Here is a 20,979-nt window from a genome sequence, read left to right as displayed (position 1 = left end):
ATTTAAATATTTGTATGATATTGACAAAGACTACGGCCTTCTACTGCAAACCTTGTTCAAAAACTACCTCAAGTCACCATCGCATACCTCAAAACAACACCCTGAATTATAAAGTCGATGAAATCTTCAATGAAGGCACACCCTTTGTTGAAACCTGTAAAATTGATGTTTCTCAAACTTCAACCATTGTTTAACAATTTAGAGTTCTTCTGCAACTGTTAAGGGAAATAACTTTTATTTTAGTCAGATGGATCTGCAACAAATAGTAATATGGAGTGTCAAACAGTTCGTGGTAACGAACTATAGTAATGAGCGACCCGGCTCAATAGTAACCGAAACTAAAAAAAATGGAACTTTGATACCAATAGTTGCATCAATAGAATCGCATTTTAATGCTTATTTTAAATATATAAGTTTCATCAAGATTAGTTATACCCATCAAAAGTTATGAGCCTGAGAAAATTTGCCTCATTTTAGAAAATAGGGGGAAACACCCAGTAAAGGTCAAGCAATCTTAACAAAAATTAAACCATCAGATTCAGCGTATCAGAGAACTTTATTGTAGAAGTTTCAAACTCCTATCTACAAAAATGTGGAATTTTGCATTTTTTTAGTTTATTTTTATTAATTTAATTTCATTTAATTTACTTATTTAATTTTTTAATCACGGATGCGTGTTTATTTTTTTCCCAGTGGTAATCGTATTGACTGAGTGGTCCTAGAAAGTTGCGAGAGGGCTCATTCTAACGGAAATTGAAAGTTCTAGTGCCGTTTTTAAGTGGCCAAAAAAATTGGAGGGCACCTAAGCCCCCTCCCACGCTCATTTTCCCAAAAGTCACCGGATCAAAATTCTGAGATAGCCATTTTGTCCACCATAGTCGAAAACCTAATAACTATGTCTTTAGGGACGACTTTGTCCCCCGCAGTCCCCGTGGGGGGCTGCAAGTTACAAACTTTGACCTATGTTTACATATAGTAATGGTTACTGGGAAGTGTACAGACATTTTTAGGGGGATTTTCTTGGTTTAGGGGGAGAGTGGGGGGGTTACTTGGGAAGATATTTCCATGGAGGAACTTCTCATGGGGGAAGAAAATTTCAACGAAGGGGGCGCAGGATTTTCTGGCATTATTTGAAAAAACAATGACAAAATAAATATGAAAAGTTTTTTCTACTGAAATTAGACAAAACAAGTTTTTTTTTAATGAAAGTAAGGAGCACCATTAAAACTTGAAACGAACAGAAATTACTTCTTATATGAAAGAGATTTTTATTATCCCTTATTTTATATAAGGGATATGTTTTTTATAATCCTTATTTTTTTATAATCCCTTATTATTTCCTTATTTAGTTTTTTTTATGAATGGTCTAGATGTGTCCAATTCAGTTGAACGTTATTCTTGGCTTACAAATTTATCTTGGAATCACTGAAATATATACGGTAACGTCAGCATATTCTAGAAATACAAGTTCAAAATCGGAAAATCAAAGATTTTACCTATGTAATTATGAAATAGAAGCTGACCTATGAAATCAACTTTTCAAAGTAGGTTCCATCCCCTATGGACTAGAAAACTTCAGGATCGTACTTTGATAATTTTTATAAAAATTAACTTTATAATAAACCCGCCAAAAGAAGTGAAAATAATACTTTTAAATTCTAAGAAGAATAGTATAAAGTAAACATTTGTTGTATACGCAATAAGAATTTAGTAAGGCAGAATTCTTTACTCGCAGAAATAAAATATTGGCTTATGAGCCTATACAAATCTGTAAGAATCCATGCCTAGGACCACAATATGAGGCCCAGAGCTTGAAACCAGGGGCATAACGCTGGAAGGATGGGGGGAAATAAAATTTCTGGCCAAAAATTTCAATAATAACAAAAACACATTATATGAAAACCTTTAGTGGTTAAAATTTAAAAAATTGGAAAGTAAAAGTCTGTACTTGCAAAAATGAAGTAGTGGTACAGAAGCATATGTAAACCTGCTAAACCCATGCTTAGAATAACCCCAGAGTACAAACCTCGCTATGTCAAAAAGTTCGAGGGGGAAGGAGACGAAAAATTCAGGTCAATACTCCTAAAAGAAATAAAGATTTCTGATATCTAAAGATTTTCGGAATTAAATTAGAACTGTAGATTCTCAGAAAATCTAAATTTGTTGGAGAATAAAGTTTTTTTGCAGAAAACTAAGTTTCAAAGAGTAAGAGCTCCAGACATAAAGACTCTGGATACAAAAACCTTTCAGGTTTTAAATAAGAATTCTAGATTGTTAGGAAATTAAAGATTTTTGGATATAGGAAGTTTTACTTTTCTAGAAAAAATAAATCTTAAAGAGTAAAAGCTTAAAAATAAAAATTCCTGCTATGAAAAAGCTTTCGGTAGTGAATAAGATGTCTGAATTATTGGAACGTCAAAATTTGTTGGATAGTTAAAGCTTTACTTGTAGAAAACTGAATCTTAAAGATTAGAAGTTCCGAAAATAAGGACTCCGACTTAAAAAGAGTTTTGTTGTTACAATTAAAAAATAGGAAAGGAAAAGTATTTAATTGCAGAAATAAATGGGATGGAAAAATGCAGGATGATCAAACAGTTCGTGGTAACGAACTGTAGTAAGGAGCGACCCGGCTCAATAGTAACCAAAACTCTAAAAAATGGAATTTTGATACCAATACCTACATAAAAAGAATCGCATTTTAATGCTGATTTTAAATATATAAGTTTCATCAAGTTTAGTCTTACCCATCAAAAGTTACGAGCCTGAGGAAATTTGCGTTATTTTAGAAAATAGGGGGAAACGCCCCCTAGAAGTTATAGAATCTTAACGAAAATCACATCATCAGATTCAGCGTATCAGAGAACCCTACTGTAGAAGTTTCAAGCTCCTATCTACAAAAATGTGGAATTCTGTATTTTTTGCCAGAAGGCAGATCACGGATGCGTGTTTATTTGTTTTTTTGTTGTTTTTTTTCCCAGGGGTGATCGTATCGACCCAGTTGTCCTAGAATGTTGCAAGAGGGCTCATTCTAACGGAAATGAAAAGTTCTAGTGCCCTTTTTAAGTGACCAAAAAAATTGGAGGGCACCTAGGCCCCCTCCCACGCTAATTATTTTACCAAAGTCAACGGATCAAAATTCTGAGGTAGCCATTTTATTCAGAGTAGTCGAAAAACTTTATAACTATGTCTTTGGGGACGACTTACTCCCTCACAGTCCCCATGGGAGGGGCAACAAGTTACAAACTTTGACCAATGCTTACATATAGTAATGGTTATTGGGAAGTGTACAGGCGTTTTCAGGAGGATTTTTTTGGTTGGGGGAGGAGCTGAGAAGAGGGGGATATGCTGGGGGAACTTTCCATCGATAATTTGTCATGGGGGAAGAAAATCTCCATGAAGGGAGCGCAGAATTTACTAGCATTATTTAAAAACACAATGAAAAAATAAATATGAAAAAGTTCTTTCAGCTGGAAGTAAGGAACAGCATTAAAACTTAAAACAAACAGAAATTATTACCCATTTGAGGGGCTCACCTCCTCCTAATACCTCGCTCTTTACGTTAAAGTATTTTTAGTAATTTCAACTATTTATTCTACGGCTTTTGTGATTCTGGGGTCATTCTTAATGAATTGGGACAAAATTTAAGCTTTAGTGTAAAGAGCGAGGACCTGAAAAGGGGGCGAACCCCCTCATATATGTAATAAAAATATGAGAATACAAAAGTTCTTTACGTAAGCTAATTTATAAGTTACGTAAATCTTTTACTAATAAAAATATTCGTAAAAAATTAAAAGTTCTAGTTGCCTTTTTAATTAACCAAAAAATCGGAGGGCAACTAGGCTTCCTCCCCCGCTCTTTTTTTCTCAAAATCATTCGATCAAAATTATGAGAAAGCCCTTTAGCCAAAAAAAAAAAAAATGCAAATTTCGTTTTAATTATTCCTCTGCGGAGAGCCAAAATCAAAACATGCATTGATTCAAAAACGTTCAGAAATTAAATAAAAAAAAACAAGTTTTTTTAACTGAAAGTAAGGAGCGACATTAAAACTTAAAACGAACAGAAATTACTTCGTATATGAAAGAGGCTTCTTCCTCATCAACGCCCCGCTCTTTACGCTAAAGTTTTTTACTGTTTTAAAAAGAAGAATTGAGAGACAGAGTCAAACTTTAGCGTAAAGAGCGGGGCGTTGATGAGGAAGCAGCCTCTTTCATATACGAAGTAATTTCTGTTCGTTTTAAGTTTTAATGTCGCTCCTTACTTTCAGTTAAAAAAAACTTGTTTTTTTTTATTTAATAATATCAAAAAATAAAGATTCTTGACAGGAAAAAGCTTTTGAAGTCAAAATTTAAAAAATAACAAGGCAAAACATGTTTAAATAAAATGGTGGTTCAGGAGAATACGCAAATTTTAGTAGAAATTCATGCCAAGGAACGCAATATGAGATCCAGAATTCAAACCCCTGTTTATCAACAAGGTAGACGAGCAAAGAGATGAAAAAATATCAAGCTAAAAGTCTTAAAAATTTTGAAGTTGCAATTCTAAAATGCTGGAAATACGACTTAAACTCAAAGAAATATATTCACTAAACTTGCATTTGTCACGGTGTTTCCCACATTCTAACACGGGAGTGGTTAAGATTAAGTATCTAAGGCGGTAACCACCAGGCCCTTTTCCAGAACCTGGTTTCATGCAGCCCTGAATTTTCTGACTATCTAAGTACAAAAGTTCTCAGGTCATAAATAGAACTTGTCCACAAAATTCTGCAAAATGGCGTACAATGCGTGCCCTTCAGTTAATTTTTGGTTTAATTTTGTTCCCTTCTTAGCATATATTGACAGCTTTCAATCATGTGTATGGATGACCAGCAGTTACTTTTTGATTAGCTTAGCAAAACTGTGCAAGAGTCTTGTCGTTTAAAAGTTTTTTTGATTTTTCTCGTTAGAAGAGTCAACAAATTTAACCTCATTACTTCTTTAGCACCTATCACAAGAGGGAACACGCGGGCTATTTCAGAAAATAAATTGCTAGGGAGAAAAGAATTATTAGCTTTAGATGGGTGTATTCAAATAGTGTCCCGTTTGTGAGCGTCTTCTAAAGAGGATGTCCTAAATCCCTCTTTCCCCCTAAGAAACGTGGAAAAATATTTCTGATATGCCCACTTGAATGTTGATAATAATTATCTAATGTGTATGCATCGGCACAATATGAGACCCAGAGTGTCAGATTTCAAGCCTTTGTGTATTAAAAGGGTGGAGGGACAAGGGGATTCAGGCTAAAAATCTAACAAAAATCATACTGAAAACAGGCTCGAAATCAATCAAATGTTTACAATGTTGAATCTAGAAAAACAAAGTAAAAGTGGAAAACCGAAGCAGGGAAAAGAGGAACCCAACACATTCACAATAAAAAAAAGTAAATGCAGTGTTTGAAAATAAAATAAAATTCTCCAGGTCTATTCAGGTTTTCAAATAATACTAGTGAACGCAGTGAAATAACACTTGTCAAATCAGAACTACAAAATTTTGCCAAAAAAAGGATAACATTGTGAATGTGTACGAAGATTCTCGCATCCTCCGTACAATATTATCTGAGTACCAGTAAAATACAAAACCTGAGAATTTTCTAAGGGAACATTATAAAAATGTCAAGATTCAACTGCGAAAGAACTTGGTACACAGAAAAAAAAATAGATTTTGTGTTTCAAGTCCGACAAGTTGTTAAAATTATCAAGATTTACATACTTTTCAGTAGAAAAAAAGTAATTATCAGCTTAAATAGATTCAAATATTGGAATTACAATAGACAAAAGTGGAAGCTATATATATATATATATATATATATATATATATATATATATATATATATATATATATATATATATATATATATATATATATATGTATTTGAAATGAGTTGAATTTCCTTATGTATGAAATGCACACACAAAAATGTATTTACAAACATTTCTTAAGATTATGATTAACATTTCGAAACGAGGAAAAAATATAAAAATTATTTTAATCTCGTAATACTTGTGGAATAGTTGCAGTGGATTAATAAAAGAGGATCAATCATTTTTAACCATTTCTATATAAACACAAGACAGGAACCACTTAAGTTTAAAATCAATTTAAGCTTATCATTCCAAAAGCCCCTTTTTAAGATGAGCCCCGTTCTAGTGCCCTTTTTAAGATTCAATAGCGATCAGAAAGCAACCAGCCCATCCCATGCCCTCTTTTCCCTAAATGTATCCGATAGAAATTTTAAGATAGTCGCTTTGTTCAAAATACTCCAAAGGTAATCTAACAATGCCTCAAGTGTTGATACAACCCTCTAGGATGCAGGGACAAAGGTTTAAAGTTATTTCCTTGGGTATCTAAAATTCTTAAGAAATGGGTGGTGGTATCAACTCGGGATAGGGTTCATTCGAATGGAAATTTATTTTAATTGTCGTTGAAGATTTTATGTAGCTCTATGCTTTCCTTTGAGAAAATTCTTTTATGAAAGGGATTTTTTATCCTAATACCACAAATACTTATTTATTAAAATTGATTATTACCTATTTATACATTATTACAAATATTATTATAAATATTATACTTATTTATACAAATTACTTATTTATAAAAATTTAATTTTTTGACTTGTGTTTGCAGTAGTATTAAACGCTCTTTACTTACAGTTTCTTACCATAAGGTTTTGAAATGAACCATTTTAAGCCTTAAAGAGTAAAAATACAAGAATCATAGCAATTTGAGAATATCAAAGATGCACAAAAAAGAAATATAAAAAAAAAGTTTCTGTAAAGATTTTTTATTAGGACCATATTTTGTTTGGGGAATTAGTTCCATTTTATGTAATTGTGACTTAGCTACTTCAGGATCTATATTACTTTCCAGATGAATATTAATATACTATAATTAATTGTATCTGATTTATGAATACACTAATGACTTTTTCTTGGAAAGGTGTTTGACTGTTGGCCATTTGTACTCCATAAGCAAATACAAATATGATATCTTAAGTTAGATTTTTACACTTATGATGACCAAAAATTAATTAAAAAGAGTAAGTAGCCGAACCTTGAATTTTTTTTTTCCATGGTGCGAAGGGAAGACTTTTTATGTCTCAGTTACCAAGCCTATTTCATTATAGATAGCAAAAATTTATTTGTTTATAGGAGAGGCAGAAGCTGCATTTGAAGTGAAAACTAGTAGCATCACATCTACATCTGTTGCAGAATGCACGATTGCGACTGTTAATGTGAAAGGTACCTCTTCTAAATATATTTTACCAGACAAAAAGACAAAAGAAAGTACACTGGAGACTAAAATAATCGTTTTCCTCATTTTTATCAGCAAAATTTTTAATATTATTGAAAAAACTGAGCCACAAAATTATTTTACCGTACTAGGGTGAATGAACAAAACTAACACCAAAAATGAGAAGGACAATAGGGAATTATCAAGACAGTGGGAAACAAATTAGAATGAATATTCATTCCTCAGCAATACAAAAATATATAAAAGGACACAACTTACAACAGGATAAAATCAATAAAACTAAAATGAAAAATTTTCAAAACAGTCCTAGCATCCTTACCTCAACGAAGTTCAACCACGACTGATAAATAAATTATGTCAAAACGAAAAAATTCATTGAAATGAAAGAGAATGATTTAAAAACACGTTTTTAATGCCAGCCTTGCTATTTTGGCTGCTGATCTCATAGGTCTATTTGTGACAGGCTCTTGGTTAACAGCTATTGGTTTTTTATAATATTTCGTAAGGTCATTTTTACTTAAATTTGTCGTCGCTATTTTCTGAACAATACTCATATTCCAAATTAAGGGAGTGTGGCGAATGTTAATTGCGTTGCAGTTGCCATTTTGGTGGCTCATCATTAGGTGACTTGGATTGTTGAAAGTTTGAAGCCAATTTGCAATTGATTTGGGGCAGCCACTTCTCTACCAGAATCTCAAGTTGTTTAAACCATCCGCAGTGAGTAAATTTAACAACAAAACTGCAATTTACATGGGATTTCTTTTTTAGAAGTTATGGTTTACGTTTTCCAGACTATCCACAGGGATTCTTAATCCTTTTGCGCACAGAAATGTAGTGGTCGAGAGAAAAACAGATAAGAAAAACTTATGACTAACAACACTGATTACTCCCAGTCGCTCACACAACTTTCAGATTTCTGAATAGCAGCCAATAGAGTTGGTAAATTAGTCTTCATGCAAGCAAGGGCACAAAGTTAATGAGTTCAAACAATAATTTTTTACACCAAATCGGTTTTTCAAAGAAAAGTAAAGAGCTAAATTAAAGCGAAAACGAGCAATAATAAAGCCAAATAATTTTCCAAGCGTAAAACTGCAAAGAAATAACCACGAATATATATGTGAAACCCAAAACGGACAGAAATAGGAATAAATAACTGAATCAAACTCAAAACAAGGCAAACAGTAAATGAGTTGGGCTAGTTCCGCCCATGCTTTCGGAAGAGTAGAATATAATTTGCACATTACAAAAACAATATTTATTTTGAGCGGAATGTTACTATTTTTCATTATATCGAAAAAAACATCATGACAAGATTATTGAACAGAATTACAATGAATATGGATAGGCAGTATAATGTACTGTACATATACTGATATTTATTTTTTAAATTTTAATAATTTTTAGTTAATTGATTTTTAAAAAGGGTATATTATGGTATTCAGAAGGTATGGGAGGGTGTCAGCCCAACTCATCTTATTTTTTGCCCGTTATAAGTTTGAACCGGCTACTTATTATAAGTTTTGTTTGTCTTGGGTCTCATTTATTTTTTGATGGCTATTTTTTGTTAGTTTCACGCTTGGAAAATAGTTTTAGTTTATTTTTGCTCATTTTTGGTTTAATGAAGCTCTTCGCTTTTCTTTGAAAAACCTTATTTCATGGAAAACTTTAATTGATTTGTTTTCGCTTTTATTGACACCCTTTTTCATTGGAAAAGAAAAAATACTTTAAATATATTCTTCTATAAGTTTTTTTTCTATAAGAATCCGTATTCAGACTTACAATTTATGTGTTTGAGATTATTTTTCAACATATTACAATTTATATGTTGGAGATGATTTTTCAACAAATTTTAATACCATATATCGTTTTGAAAATCTGGACACACACTGTTGTTTAACATAATACTATTCCTAGATTATTGTATCTATGCTTTTTTTACCAGGCGGAATGCGCTTCAACTATCTTTTGATTTAGCCCAATACGCCTCTAAATAGTCCCTTAAAGTTTCAAGCTAATACTATAAACCTTAGTAATATTAGTAGCTAACTAACAGTAGAAGTAGTGCTAATACTACAGTATTAGTATTATTATCCACACTGTGTGTGTTTTTTTGTTTGTTTGTTTGTTGTTTTTTTTAGTTCAATATACTCCTGGGCATGTTCTGAAACTTTCAACCTAATATTTAAAGCTGTTCTTGATATACTGCTGATGTGGCAATTTGACAGCCTACATAAATATATCAGGGATTAATTTAATTTTCGAAATCATCCTAACTTCGTTTTCAAAATAATTTTTTTCTTTTAAGACAAACCAAAATTAATAGTTACAATTGCATAATCAGTGTCATATGGCATTTTTTTTCAAGACGCATTTTTCAACTCATGGTTACTATGGGCTTCGGTTTACCTTTTACTAGATTGCAGCTACACCTGCAACCATGGTTTAACATACCCTCCGACATTTTCTGAAAATGTTTCTTTAACACGCTTAGCCTACATAGTAGTATTAAAAGGAGTAGTAGAAGTAGTAAGTGCGGTATACCTATAGTACCTTTTGGTTGGTTCTGTATCACCCTTAATATATAATGAATGTTTCAACTTAAAACTTTATTCTATGCTGTTTCTGAGATAAAGTGGTTACAGCCACTTAGTAACCTATATCTAAATAGTGTGTTTCAATCTAGTTGACTATTCTCTCCCACATTCCCTTAAAGTTTCATTGTAATACCCTTAGCTTCAGTACTACTAGTAGTGTTGTAGTGGTATTTTTAGCATTGGCAGTCATAGTAGTAATAGACGTTGTAGTAATAGTAATAGCATTAGTAGTGTTAGTAGTTGTTGTAGTATGCACATTTTGAATTTTCGTAGTTCAGGATCCCTGTTAAAATATTCTTAACTTTCAACTTAATAATCTACACCATTCCTTGGACACTGATGATCCCTTTTCATAACCTGCTTGTACAGGCTGATTTTTTAACTAGTTCGACCCCCTCCCCTAAGCATTCTCTGAAAGTTTCAATGTCCTACTCTCAGCCTCAGTAGTAGTAGATGTAGCAATAATAGCAATAGTAGCAATGGTAGTAGCAGTAATATTAGAATTACTAGTTGTAGGACTAGTGGTGGTAATCTCTAGCACTAGTAGCAGCAGTAATATTAACATGTAACCTTTTGGTCAGTTGAATATCCCCCTCATAAGGCCCTAGAAACTTCAATTTAAAACAATTAGCCATTGCTATGATATTGCCGATATGCCCTATAAAAAACCGGTATATTCATTGTTTTTTAATTTAGTCGATATCCCCCTCTAATTTTCCTTAAATGTTAATCTCGACGCTCTTAGCGTTAGTTGCAACAGAAGTAGTAGTTGTGGTAGTAGTAGCAGCGTTGGTTATGTATAGTATTGCTATTGGCGTGCATATACTGCTTCTGATCAATTTATTGTCTCTTTTTTGCATTCTCTAAAAGTTCCAACTTAACACCCTAATCCATTCCTGAAAATGCTCTTCTGATAATTTGCATATTTGTAGTGCCTTTAGATTTAATTCAAATTTCCCCACTATATTCTCTCAAATTTTCACCTTCATACCGTTAGTTCTAATATTATTTGTATGTTTGATTTCCGATGGCTGACATATTGAATCCATTAATATAATTTAGTTTTTTACGTAAGTAAAACTTTCTTTCTACAGCCGTCGAGGGTCAAGTGGCGAAATCTTTTCCCGCTGCACAGCAGGTTGGGCAATGTAACGTAGTACAATGGCACCATTAAACCTTTTTGATTAATTGATATAAGTTCTTTACATACTAAGTCCTAAGTCAGTTAAGTCCTAAGTCCTGAGTCAACATTTGAGGCTCAGAAATCTAATTTGGTTAAAGAAAATTATCCTCAAATATTAAAGAATATTAATCATTATGTTGAAAAATGAAAATTATTCCTGGTGAAGGATCCTATTCTGACATGGATGGCAGCATCTCCAGTGCCTCCTAAGATCCCTTCAAATGGAATTTAGAGAAAGAATAAATAATGTAGAGGTGAATTTACCCTTGAATTCGTTGTTCTTGTCTCTGCTGTCCGAAATATATTTGACAATGATCCTGATCCATTACATTTCGCTTAAAATAAGACCGTAAATATAATTAATATCACCCACTGGTCCCATAAAGGTAGCATTTATTTTCTAACGTGTCGGATCTTCTTCTTTGGTTTCCCTTTGTCTACCAAGGCGAGTTAGAATTTCGACAATTAAACCTATCCTTAAACTTCAGCAATCACAAGTTGAACCAGGATCAGATTGTATCTCGAAAGTTTTCTTACTCCTATTGCGGAACAATGAGTAATATAATCAAGCTATGGACTGGTCGTTGTCATGGTAATCATGAGAATTATGTGTCTAAGCATTCATTTTATAGGACAGAACAAAGTTGGGACACAAGGCAAAAAGTTGGCCATTTTGTCAATGCTTCATATGTGCTGATTCCACGTAAAAATAACTACTGGCAGTAAAATAAAAAGCCAGAATCATACCATTGAAACTAAAACCCGAAAAATACACAGATTAGACTTAATTCTAAAACAGTAGAGATATTACACATACTGATAACTGTGTAAGATTCATTGAACTGCTTTTAAACTACAACAAAAGGAACAAAAAGAGAAGGTATAAGATCACAGATAAACAATTTGGCAGCATTTTTCAAGGACATATTCTTCTATATACACAAGGAAAAATTTCTAATATGGATTTAAACGTCGATGCAGAAATTAGACAGCAACATAGCTAACTTTAATATGAGAGGGGATGTCAAATGGTTATCCTTATGACAAATAATTTATTACAAAATATCAAAATAAATAATCGCAATATATAAAACTACAAATTATAATGAGTGGTGAAATATCGTTGGAATGATTTCCTGGATCGCTGTGTTGCTCCGGGGTTGTATGGTGTTTAGAAAATCACTTTATTTCCTTATAGAAATGCTTATGTTGCTAAGAGACGGCCATTGTCTTGGTATTACTATAGTTTGATCTATTCAGTCCAACGCCCCCAGACATTTAATAGTTAACTAACTATAGCAAAGAATTATTTTATTTCATTTGCAGATGAGCCCTATAATGAAAACGGAAGACTTGAGAGACAGCAAAACAGTATTTGGCTGAAATATGATGCTGCGCTGGTACTAGTGGCTGCAGTGGGTTTTCTTCTGGTTGTAATTAATTTTACACTCCTTGCTGCTGTATTCAAAAGCAAATTGAAGCTAAGGTCAATGGTAAGACTTCTTCCTCCTTAGGGAAAGATAATAGAGTGTTTTTTTAACTATTAATATACAGTAATGTTTATTTTTACAAGACGAGACTTAATAAATGTTTGAATACTGAGATTGAGCAATAACATAATTTAATATATCATTATCACCCAAAATATATACCAGAAAAATTTATGAGTTGCTTGCTACTTATTAAATTAAGTAGTTTATATTTATTGGCAATCTCAGGAAGTTGATATCTTAAACTCAGTCTTGATCTTTCATTTTTAATAGGAGGAAAAAGAAACTTATTCCTTGCTCTTGATAAATGGTTATGTTTATTTTCAGCCAATATAACATAAATGGCTTGTGTTATTTTGTTCAGCATAGTTGATAGGCCCTGTAACTATGTCTCTTGGGATGTGAACACCCGCCTCAGACCCCTCGGGATGAGGGCTGTAAGCTATGCATTTCACCCTTTGTTTACATTTAGTATTTGTTATTGAGAAAGGGGGGTTTGACGTTTAGTCTCCAAAAAGTCGAAGGGCATTCAGATGAACCTTTCAGAGATTGTTTATGCGCTTCAATCTTTCAAAAGTTTTTGAGCATAGTTCCATAGTGAGTGTTATTATTAACATAATAGAACTGTGTCATTTAAGACGAACACAGATTACTTTTCTTAGCTTTACTTTCGTTCTAAAAGAAAAACAGCTTGTTTTTTAATAAGTGCAAATGAATATTTCAGTTAGGATTATTTCACAACTAAATAATTAATTTAATTTCCATCTTATTTATCCAGTCGCTTCAGTGGTTTCACTGAAGCAACTCTATTTATCTTCTGTGGTGCTCAATCACAGCAGAAAAAATTTTTTTTTGTTTTCGTTTTTTTTTGCTTTTAAATTTTATTTGATTTTAGGTTAGTTTGGATTCCTCTTTGTTCTTAGCGTTGAAGACGCCTTGTTTTATACAGGCAAAATATCCGTGCCGTTTTACTTAGTCATTTTCTTTTACTGGCCGTGTTCCCGTTTGATCCTCTTGAGATTTCTAATTCTCTTTGTGATTGTCATGGCTGGCGAGGTGGGATTTAGACCTTCAAAGGGGAGACAGCATTAAAATATTAACTAAGGTGATGTAAAGTGGAGGCCATGTATAAATTCCAGAAGATCTGGAAGATGCAGTTAGACGGCATAATAATAAAAACTTTCGAGCAAGTTGATAACTTATGAGAGAGTAGTCAATCTAGAACTGTCCTAGTTAAAGATATGAACGGGGACACAATTTGTAACAAGGAAAGAGTTAAAGATAGATGGGCAAAACGTTTTGAGAATATACTAAACAAAAATAGTGTTACGGGAAAGGATATAGCGGAGAACAAAAAATTTGTGACACCTTGAACGTGAGGGATTATCTAATCTGTGAGGAAGAATTAGTAACAGTACTAAAGGCATTATTAAATAGTAAGTCCTCAAGGTGCTGATAGTGTAATAGATGAGTTTCTTAGATGTGGTAGTTATGAGGTTTGAAATAAGTTACTGATATTTATAAATACGATTTTTGAAAAAGGCGAAGTACCTCGCGATTTTAGAATAACCCCAATCAAGCCCCTGTATAAAAGAGGTGATAAGAGTGAGTCTGGCAATTAAAGAGGCATTGGCCTAGTTTCTGTAGGTAGAAAATTACTTAGTATGATGATACTTTTTAGACCTAGAGATGGTGTAGACTAAGTATTGAGAGAAGGACTGTGCAAATTTAGGAAAACTAGAGGATGTGTCGCCCTCATTTTCACTCTTAGATTAATAAGTTTAGTCTTATATTAGTCTTATTTGAGCCTTAGTCTTATGAATTATGGAGAAGTGTTTGATTTAGCTGATACAAGGGCTTTAGCGAAGGTCTTATTCTTGTTTGGTATACCAGACAATCACATTAAATGTATAAGTAGTATGAACGAGAATAACATTGCTGCGGCTAAAATCGGCAATGGGGTTAGTAGCTGGTTTTGCATTAAGTCAGGAGTTAAGCAGGGATGTATTCTGCCCCCATTTACATGGGTCACTTCGATAGGCTTTGCCTTAATGAGTACAACAAACCTAATGGAAGAACCGGGAATCAAACGGCGAAGTAAAATTTTCTTGGACCTAGATTATGCTGATGATCTAAGCATCCAAGGTGAAAGTGTGAGCCAAATGAATGAGATTTAACGAGATTTTGCGAGTTCACTTACCTAGGAAGTATTATTAGTAAAGACGGTGGGCACAATGAAGATGTTAAAAGTAGAATAGCCATGTCCTAGTGTACTTTTCACAGTAGAAAAAAGTTTGGAAGAATAGCAAGATAAGAGTGCAAACCAAGATTAGAATATTGGAAGCTCAAGTGATGATAATGAAGAGAAGGAGAGAAGCATTGAATAGATTGGGAAGGAGAAGGAGCAAGCGTCATTGTGTTGGCCTAAGACGACTTGGTACTGCACTGAGCTGTTATTACAAGCACTTTTAATGACTGATTTTTCAAACAATCCAGTGTAGTATATTGCTGTTTTAAGCCACATAGTCTGTATGGGTGATGGTAGTGTCCCCCGTGATTTTTGGCGCTGTCTTTCCACGGCATTAGACAAAATTAATAGCAGAAACTGAAGTTTAACTGATAACTTGAGATGGATGCTAAACTGGTGGGATAGTTTAGATAGACCAGTGACCGCAAACTCTTCAGAGGTCGTCGTCCAGAGGCACAATCATCGCCTTATAACCCTGTGGTTGCGGGAGGAGCTAATTCTAAGTCTAAGTAAGTTTTAACCTTAGTTATTGGTGCATTTTATCAGCTATATAGGATTAAAATAGAAGTAAATGACATAAGAAGAAGAAGGTATCAAATTCAACCATTAAGGCCTTAATTTTTTTGGGCGCCCCAACAAATACTTTACCATATATTAATTTTTTTTGGGGGGGACACGATATTTGAGAGGGGAGACCAAATGCTACCAAAGATATGTATGAAGCATAAAGGTGATGTGTACTATTTTGTATATATTATACATGATGCTGAAATTTTAAGGAGGATGAGTGCCTAAGGTATCTTTTCCCTTAATATGGTCTAAAAGAACAATGACTTATATTTTATTGTTTACAGCTTTTATTCTGAAAAATAACTAGTCCGATAAATCTGTCAGTTAGCTATTATCTTTTACAGAGACACAATTCTCGTATAATTAGGCTTAGAAGAAAATAACCGCTCAATGATACTTTGTGCTGATATGGTAAACGCATAGAAGGTTCTTCTTGTACTTGTGCAATATTTAGTACACACTAGAGAAGTGAAGCTTGGTTTATCATAATGAAATATACTGAGAAATGATGAAAATACAATACTTTAGTAACAAATTTATAGAAACTGAAACAAAAAATTATAGTGGGAGGGGCACGGAACGCATTATATTATTTACCTAACGTAATCCAATCAAAATACCACCTCCATATTTTAAATATTGAACAAAAATTTACCTACATCGTAGATTTCAACTGAGATAAAGCTTATTTTCTTTGTATTCTGACAGATAAAAACAGTATATTGTTTTATCTTTAGATCCACATTCTCTCGTGTGTACTAAATGATGTACAATTTTTTTTTCTATATTCCTTTTCAGTAAGAAATTCATAGTTCTCATTATGCTTCGGATACATTAGTACTCAAAACTCTGTTGAATCAATTTTCTAAATTGTATTTCTACCTGACACCAGGCAAATCTTGCAAGTGGTGGTTTTTTCCTCTATATCGAGAAGAAAACCTTTATAATATCTTCTAATAAATGGCGACTGAGCACCATTTTATTTGAAAAATTCAAGACCTTACTTGTCTTTTATTTTATTGTTTTCTTTTATAGAACAGAAGAGTCCTTTCGACTGAATTTCAACTAGAACCTGTAGAAAAAGGTTCTTTCCCTGTGATGGTTCCTACCTCCGTAACAAAGCAAGTAGCTTCTGATTATTCAACATCAAACGGTTACACTCCGATTGTATGTGCTAATGAAACTTCAGAAAATACAAAACACTCTCAGGTAACTGATGTAAATTATAAGATTTAAAATTCTACTGTTGAAAATCTGTGTTATGAAGGGTAAATTGATGGCTCTCTGGCTATTTTATCATTTACTATATATATATTATATATATATTTTATATTTATTATATATATATATATATATATATATATATATATATATATATATATATATATATATATATATATATATATATATATATATATATATATATATATATATATATATGTGTGTGTGTGTGTGTGTGTGTCTGTGTTTAGCACTACTACTATTAATAACTCACCGCAGTACCAAGCCACCTGAGGCCCAAACAGCTACGCTAGCTCCTCCTCCATCCTAATTTATTCAAAGCCTCCCTCTGTACATCTTTCCGGGAAGTTTCCACTTCCTTTAAATCTTTATTTATCACATCCTCCCCCCCCCCAACCGTGGATGACCAGCTTTGCGTTTAGTCCTGGACGGTTGGCTTAAAAGGTCAACCTTATGCAATCCGTCATCCTTCATCCGCAGAACGTGCCTTAGCCATATCAACCTGTATCTCATTATAGCCCTCATTATAGAAAGCGGGATTTAGCCTCACTTGTCGTACAGACTACTGTTTGAAATATGGTCAGTCAGCTGTGCACCCAGAACAACCAATAGGCAATTTCTCTGGAAAACATCTAGCAAATCTTCATCCGCTATTCAGAGTGCCCATGCTTCAACACAGTGAAACAGTCATCACTGTGGCCCCCAATACTCTTTTCTTGGTTTGCATACTTATCTTCCTTTTCTTCTAAACTTTTTAATTGCGAAATAAAACACCCTGAGTCTTGGCAATTCTATATCACTGTTTCCGCCGTCTTTACTATTTATACCACCAAGGTAAGTGAAGCTTACCAAGATAAGTGTTTGTGTAAATATACATGCATACGGGCCATGGCGGGGATGGGCTCCTAGAGGGCCAGGGGTAATTTCCAAAAAGTTTTGAAACACATATTGTTGAAAGTTTAATTTTTTGGGGGGAGAGGGTCGGGAAATCGAGGCAGTAGAGGATGCTAATACATTTTTTGGAGGACGGGTTCAGATTTTTGAGGGCCAGGGTTCAGCTTCGATAAGTTTTGGGATGAATTATCGTTAATTTTTTTGGTGGGGGGTCAAGCCGCGGATGTCCAGGGGTTAGGTCCAATTAGTTTTGGAATAAATACAATTAATAAGATTTTGGAGGGGAGGGGGATCGGGCCGCGGAGGACCTGGGGTCAGCTCATATACTTTTTTAACAAAATATCGTTAATATTTTTTAGTAAGGGGGAGGGGTTGGGCTGATCTGATCTTTAAACTGTTTTAAATACTTTTCTATATGAAGCTTGTACGCCCCTGTGCATAACTTACAACACCTGTCCCTGGCTCTAGGGGGTTGTGTTGACCGACGAGTTTTTGTTATTTGATCTTTGAACTGTTTTCAACAAATGGCTATCTTAAAATTTATATCAGAAGCATTTGGGGGAAGAGAGGTGATGTCCAGTTGACCTCCTATAACTTTTGACACTTAAAAAGAGCATTAGAACTTCTAAATTCCTAGAGAGTAACCTTCCCATACCAAGTTTCTGCGACCAACCCCTTCGTATCAACTGCCTGAGGAAAAAAACAAATAATGAATAGCAAACATTGAAGCCTTATAGCCTTTACTATAGGTACCACTATAGCGTTTCCTCTGATTTATATATATATATATATATATATATATATATATATATATATATATATATATATATATATATATATATATATATATATATTATATATATATTATATATATATATATATATATATATATATATATATATATATATATATATATATATATATATATATATATATATATATATATATATTAAATATTTAATATGTAAGTTTTTTAACTCAATGATTGAAGCAACATTAGAACTAAATTATTAAAAATTATTATGCATATGAAGGAGGTTTTCCCTTCCTTAACATCTTACTCTTTACGGTAAAGTTTTTAGTACTTTTAAAAAGTGTCTTATTGTTTTTATTAAACGAACCCTGTGTTTCAGGAGACATTCTTAAGGAATTAGGGCAAAACTTAAACTTTTGCGTAAAGAGCGAGGGGCTGAGGAGGGGACAATCCCGTTCATTTACCTAATAATTTATGTTCGTTTAAAAATTTAATGTTGCTCCTTACTTTCAGTAGGAAAAAACAGTTTTTTATTTAATTTCTGATTTTTTAAATGCCAGGAATTCTGGCCCCACCTTCACAGAGAAATCCCCTCCCCACGGAAATATCCTCTAGATAATTCAGTCCCGGTGAAAATTTACCCTGGACACCTAGCCAAAACGGCTCCACGCGCAAAACTGAGACGGAAAAGAGAAAAGAAGACATGTAAAATAATTTTGTACAGGAATTTGGGCAAATTACTCCCGCATAAAATTTTTCTTGACAAGTTCACCCCTTGAAAGCTTCCCTCCTCATAATAAATTCCCTATCAGAAAATTCGCCCCTCCCCAACCCCAAAAAGTATGTATACTTCCCGATAACAAATACTGTGCGTAAACAGTGAGTTAATTTTCTAACTTAAAGACCTTCTCCTTGGGGATGTGGGGGGTCATTTTATATAAAAAAGTATAGTTATTTGGCTTTTCAACTATGATGATCAAAATGACTATCTCAAAATTTTGATGGTGTGATTTTGGGGAAAAGGAGCAGGGGGGCCCAATTGCCCTCCAAACTTTTTGGTCACTTTAAAAGTCACTTGAACTTTTAATGAATAAACCTTTTCTCGACGTTCTAGGACCAGTTGGTCGATACGATCACCTCTGAGAAAAAAAAATAAAATAAACAAGCAGCTGTGATCCTTCTTTCGGCAAAAATTAGAAAATTCTGAATTACATATAGTAATGGTTATTTGGAAGTGTACAGACGTTTTCAGGGGGATTTTTTTGGTTGGGGTGGGGTTGAGAAGAGAGGGATATATTGGGGGAACTTTCCTTGGAGGAAATAATCATGGGGAAGAAAATTTCCATGAAGGGAGCGCATGATTTTCTAGCGTTATTTAAAAAAAAACAATAAAAAAATAAATATGAAAAAGTTTTTTCAACTGATAGTAAGGAGCAGAATTAAAACTTAAAACGGACAGAAATTATTACGCATATGATCGGCTTACCTCCTCCTAATACCTCGCTCTTTATTCTAAATTATTTTTAGTAATTTCAACTATTTATTCTACGGCTTTTGTGATTCAGGGGTCATTCTTAAGAAATTGGGACAAAATTTAAGCTTTAGTGTAAAGAACGAGGTACTGACAAGGGGATGAACCCCCTCTTATACGTAATAAAAACATGAGAATACAGAAGTTCTTTACTCATAGTTTTACTCATAGTCATAGTTTCTCATAGTTTTGATCGAACGATTTTGACAAAAAAAGGAGTGGGGGAGCAGGCCTAGATGCCCTCCGGTTTTTTGGTTACTCAGAAAGGCAACTAGAACTTTTAATTCTTTACGAATGTTTTTATTAGTAAAATATTACGTTTTTTACTGTTTTAAAAAGTAGAGTTAATAGAAAGAGTCAAACTTTAACGTAAACAGCGGGGCCTAGATGAGGAAGCAACCTCTTTCACATACGAAGTAATTTCTGTTCGTTTTAAGTTTTAATGTCGCTCCTTAATTTCCGTTAAAACAACTTGTTTTTCTAATTTAATCAAACAGTTCGTGGTAACGAACTGTAGTAAGGAGCGACCCGGCTCAATAGTAACCAAAACTCTAAAAAATGGAATTTTGATACCAATAGCTATATCAAAAGAATCGCATTTTAATGCTGGTTTTAAATATATAAGTTTCATCAAGTTTAGTCTTACCCATCAAAAGTTACGAGCCTGAGAAAATTTGCGTTATTTTAGAAAATAGGGGGAAACACCCCCTAAAAGTCATAGAATCTTAACGAAAATCACACCATCAGATTCAGCGTATCAGAGAACCCTATTGTAGAAGTTTCGAGCTCCTATCTACAAAAATGTGGAATTTTGCATTTTTTGCCAGAAGGCAGATCACGGATGCGTGTTTATTTGTTTTTTTGTTTTTTTGTTGGTTTTTTTTTCCCAGGGGTGATCGTATCGACCCAGTTGTCCTAGAATGTTGCAAGAGGGCTCATTCTAACGGAAATGAAAAGTTCTAGTGCCCTTTTTAAGTGACCAAAAAAATTGGAGGGCACCTAGGCCCCCTCCCACGCTAATTATTTTCCCAAAGTCAACGAATCAAAATTCTGAGATAGCCATTTTATTCAGCGTAGTCGAAAAACCTTATAAGTATGTCTTTGGGGACGACTTACTCCCCCAAAGTCCCCGTGGGAGGGGCAACAAGTTACAAACTTTGACCTGTGCTTACATATAGTATTGGTTATTG

At 33.5% G+C, this 20,979-nt stretch overlaps 1 protein-coding gene across 11 annotated transcripts in view; it reads left to right on the top strand.

Annotated features, from left to right (window-relative positions):
• The window catches only part of LOC136033317 (neuroligin-4, X-linked-like), a 185,402-nt gene that overhangs the window by 137,329 nt on the left and 27,094 nt on the right, over window positions 1-20,979 (top strand). For all 11 annotated transcript variants that reach the window (XM_065714108.1, XM_065714110.1, XM_065714104.1 and 8 more), the window contains 3 exons: window positions 7,181-7,270; window positions 12,387-12,553; window positions 16,404-16,577. In XM_065714108.1, the coding sequence (XP_065570180.1) occupies window positions 7,181-7,270; window positions 12,387-12,553; window positions 16,404-16,577 (431 nt within the window). The remainder of the gene's footprint in view (window positions 1-7,180; window positions 7,271-12,386; window positions 12,554-16,403; window positions 16,578-20,979) is intronic.

The sequence above is a fragment of the Artemia franciscana genome, chromosome 11 (assembly GCF_032884065.1).
Source record: "Artemia franciscana chromosome 11, ASM3288406v1, whole genome shotgun sequence".
Classification (NCBI taxonomy): domain Eukaryota; kingdom Metazoa; phylum Arthropoda; class Branchiopoda; order Anostraca; family Artemiidae; genus Artemia; species Artemia franciscana.
Note: the sequence above shows the minus strand (reverse complement) of the source record. Positions and strands in the feature narration are given on the sequence as shown.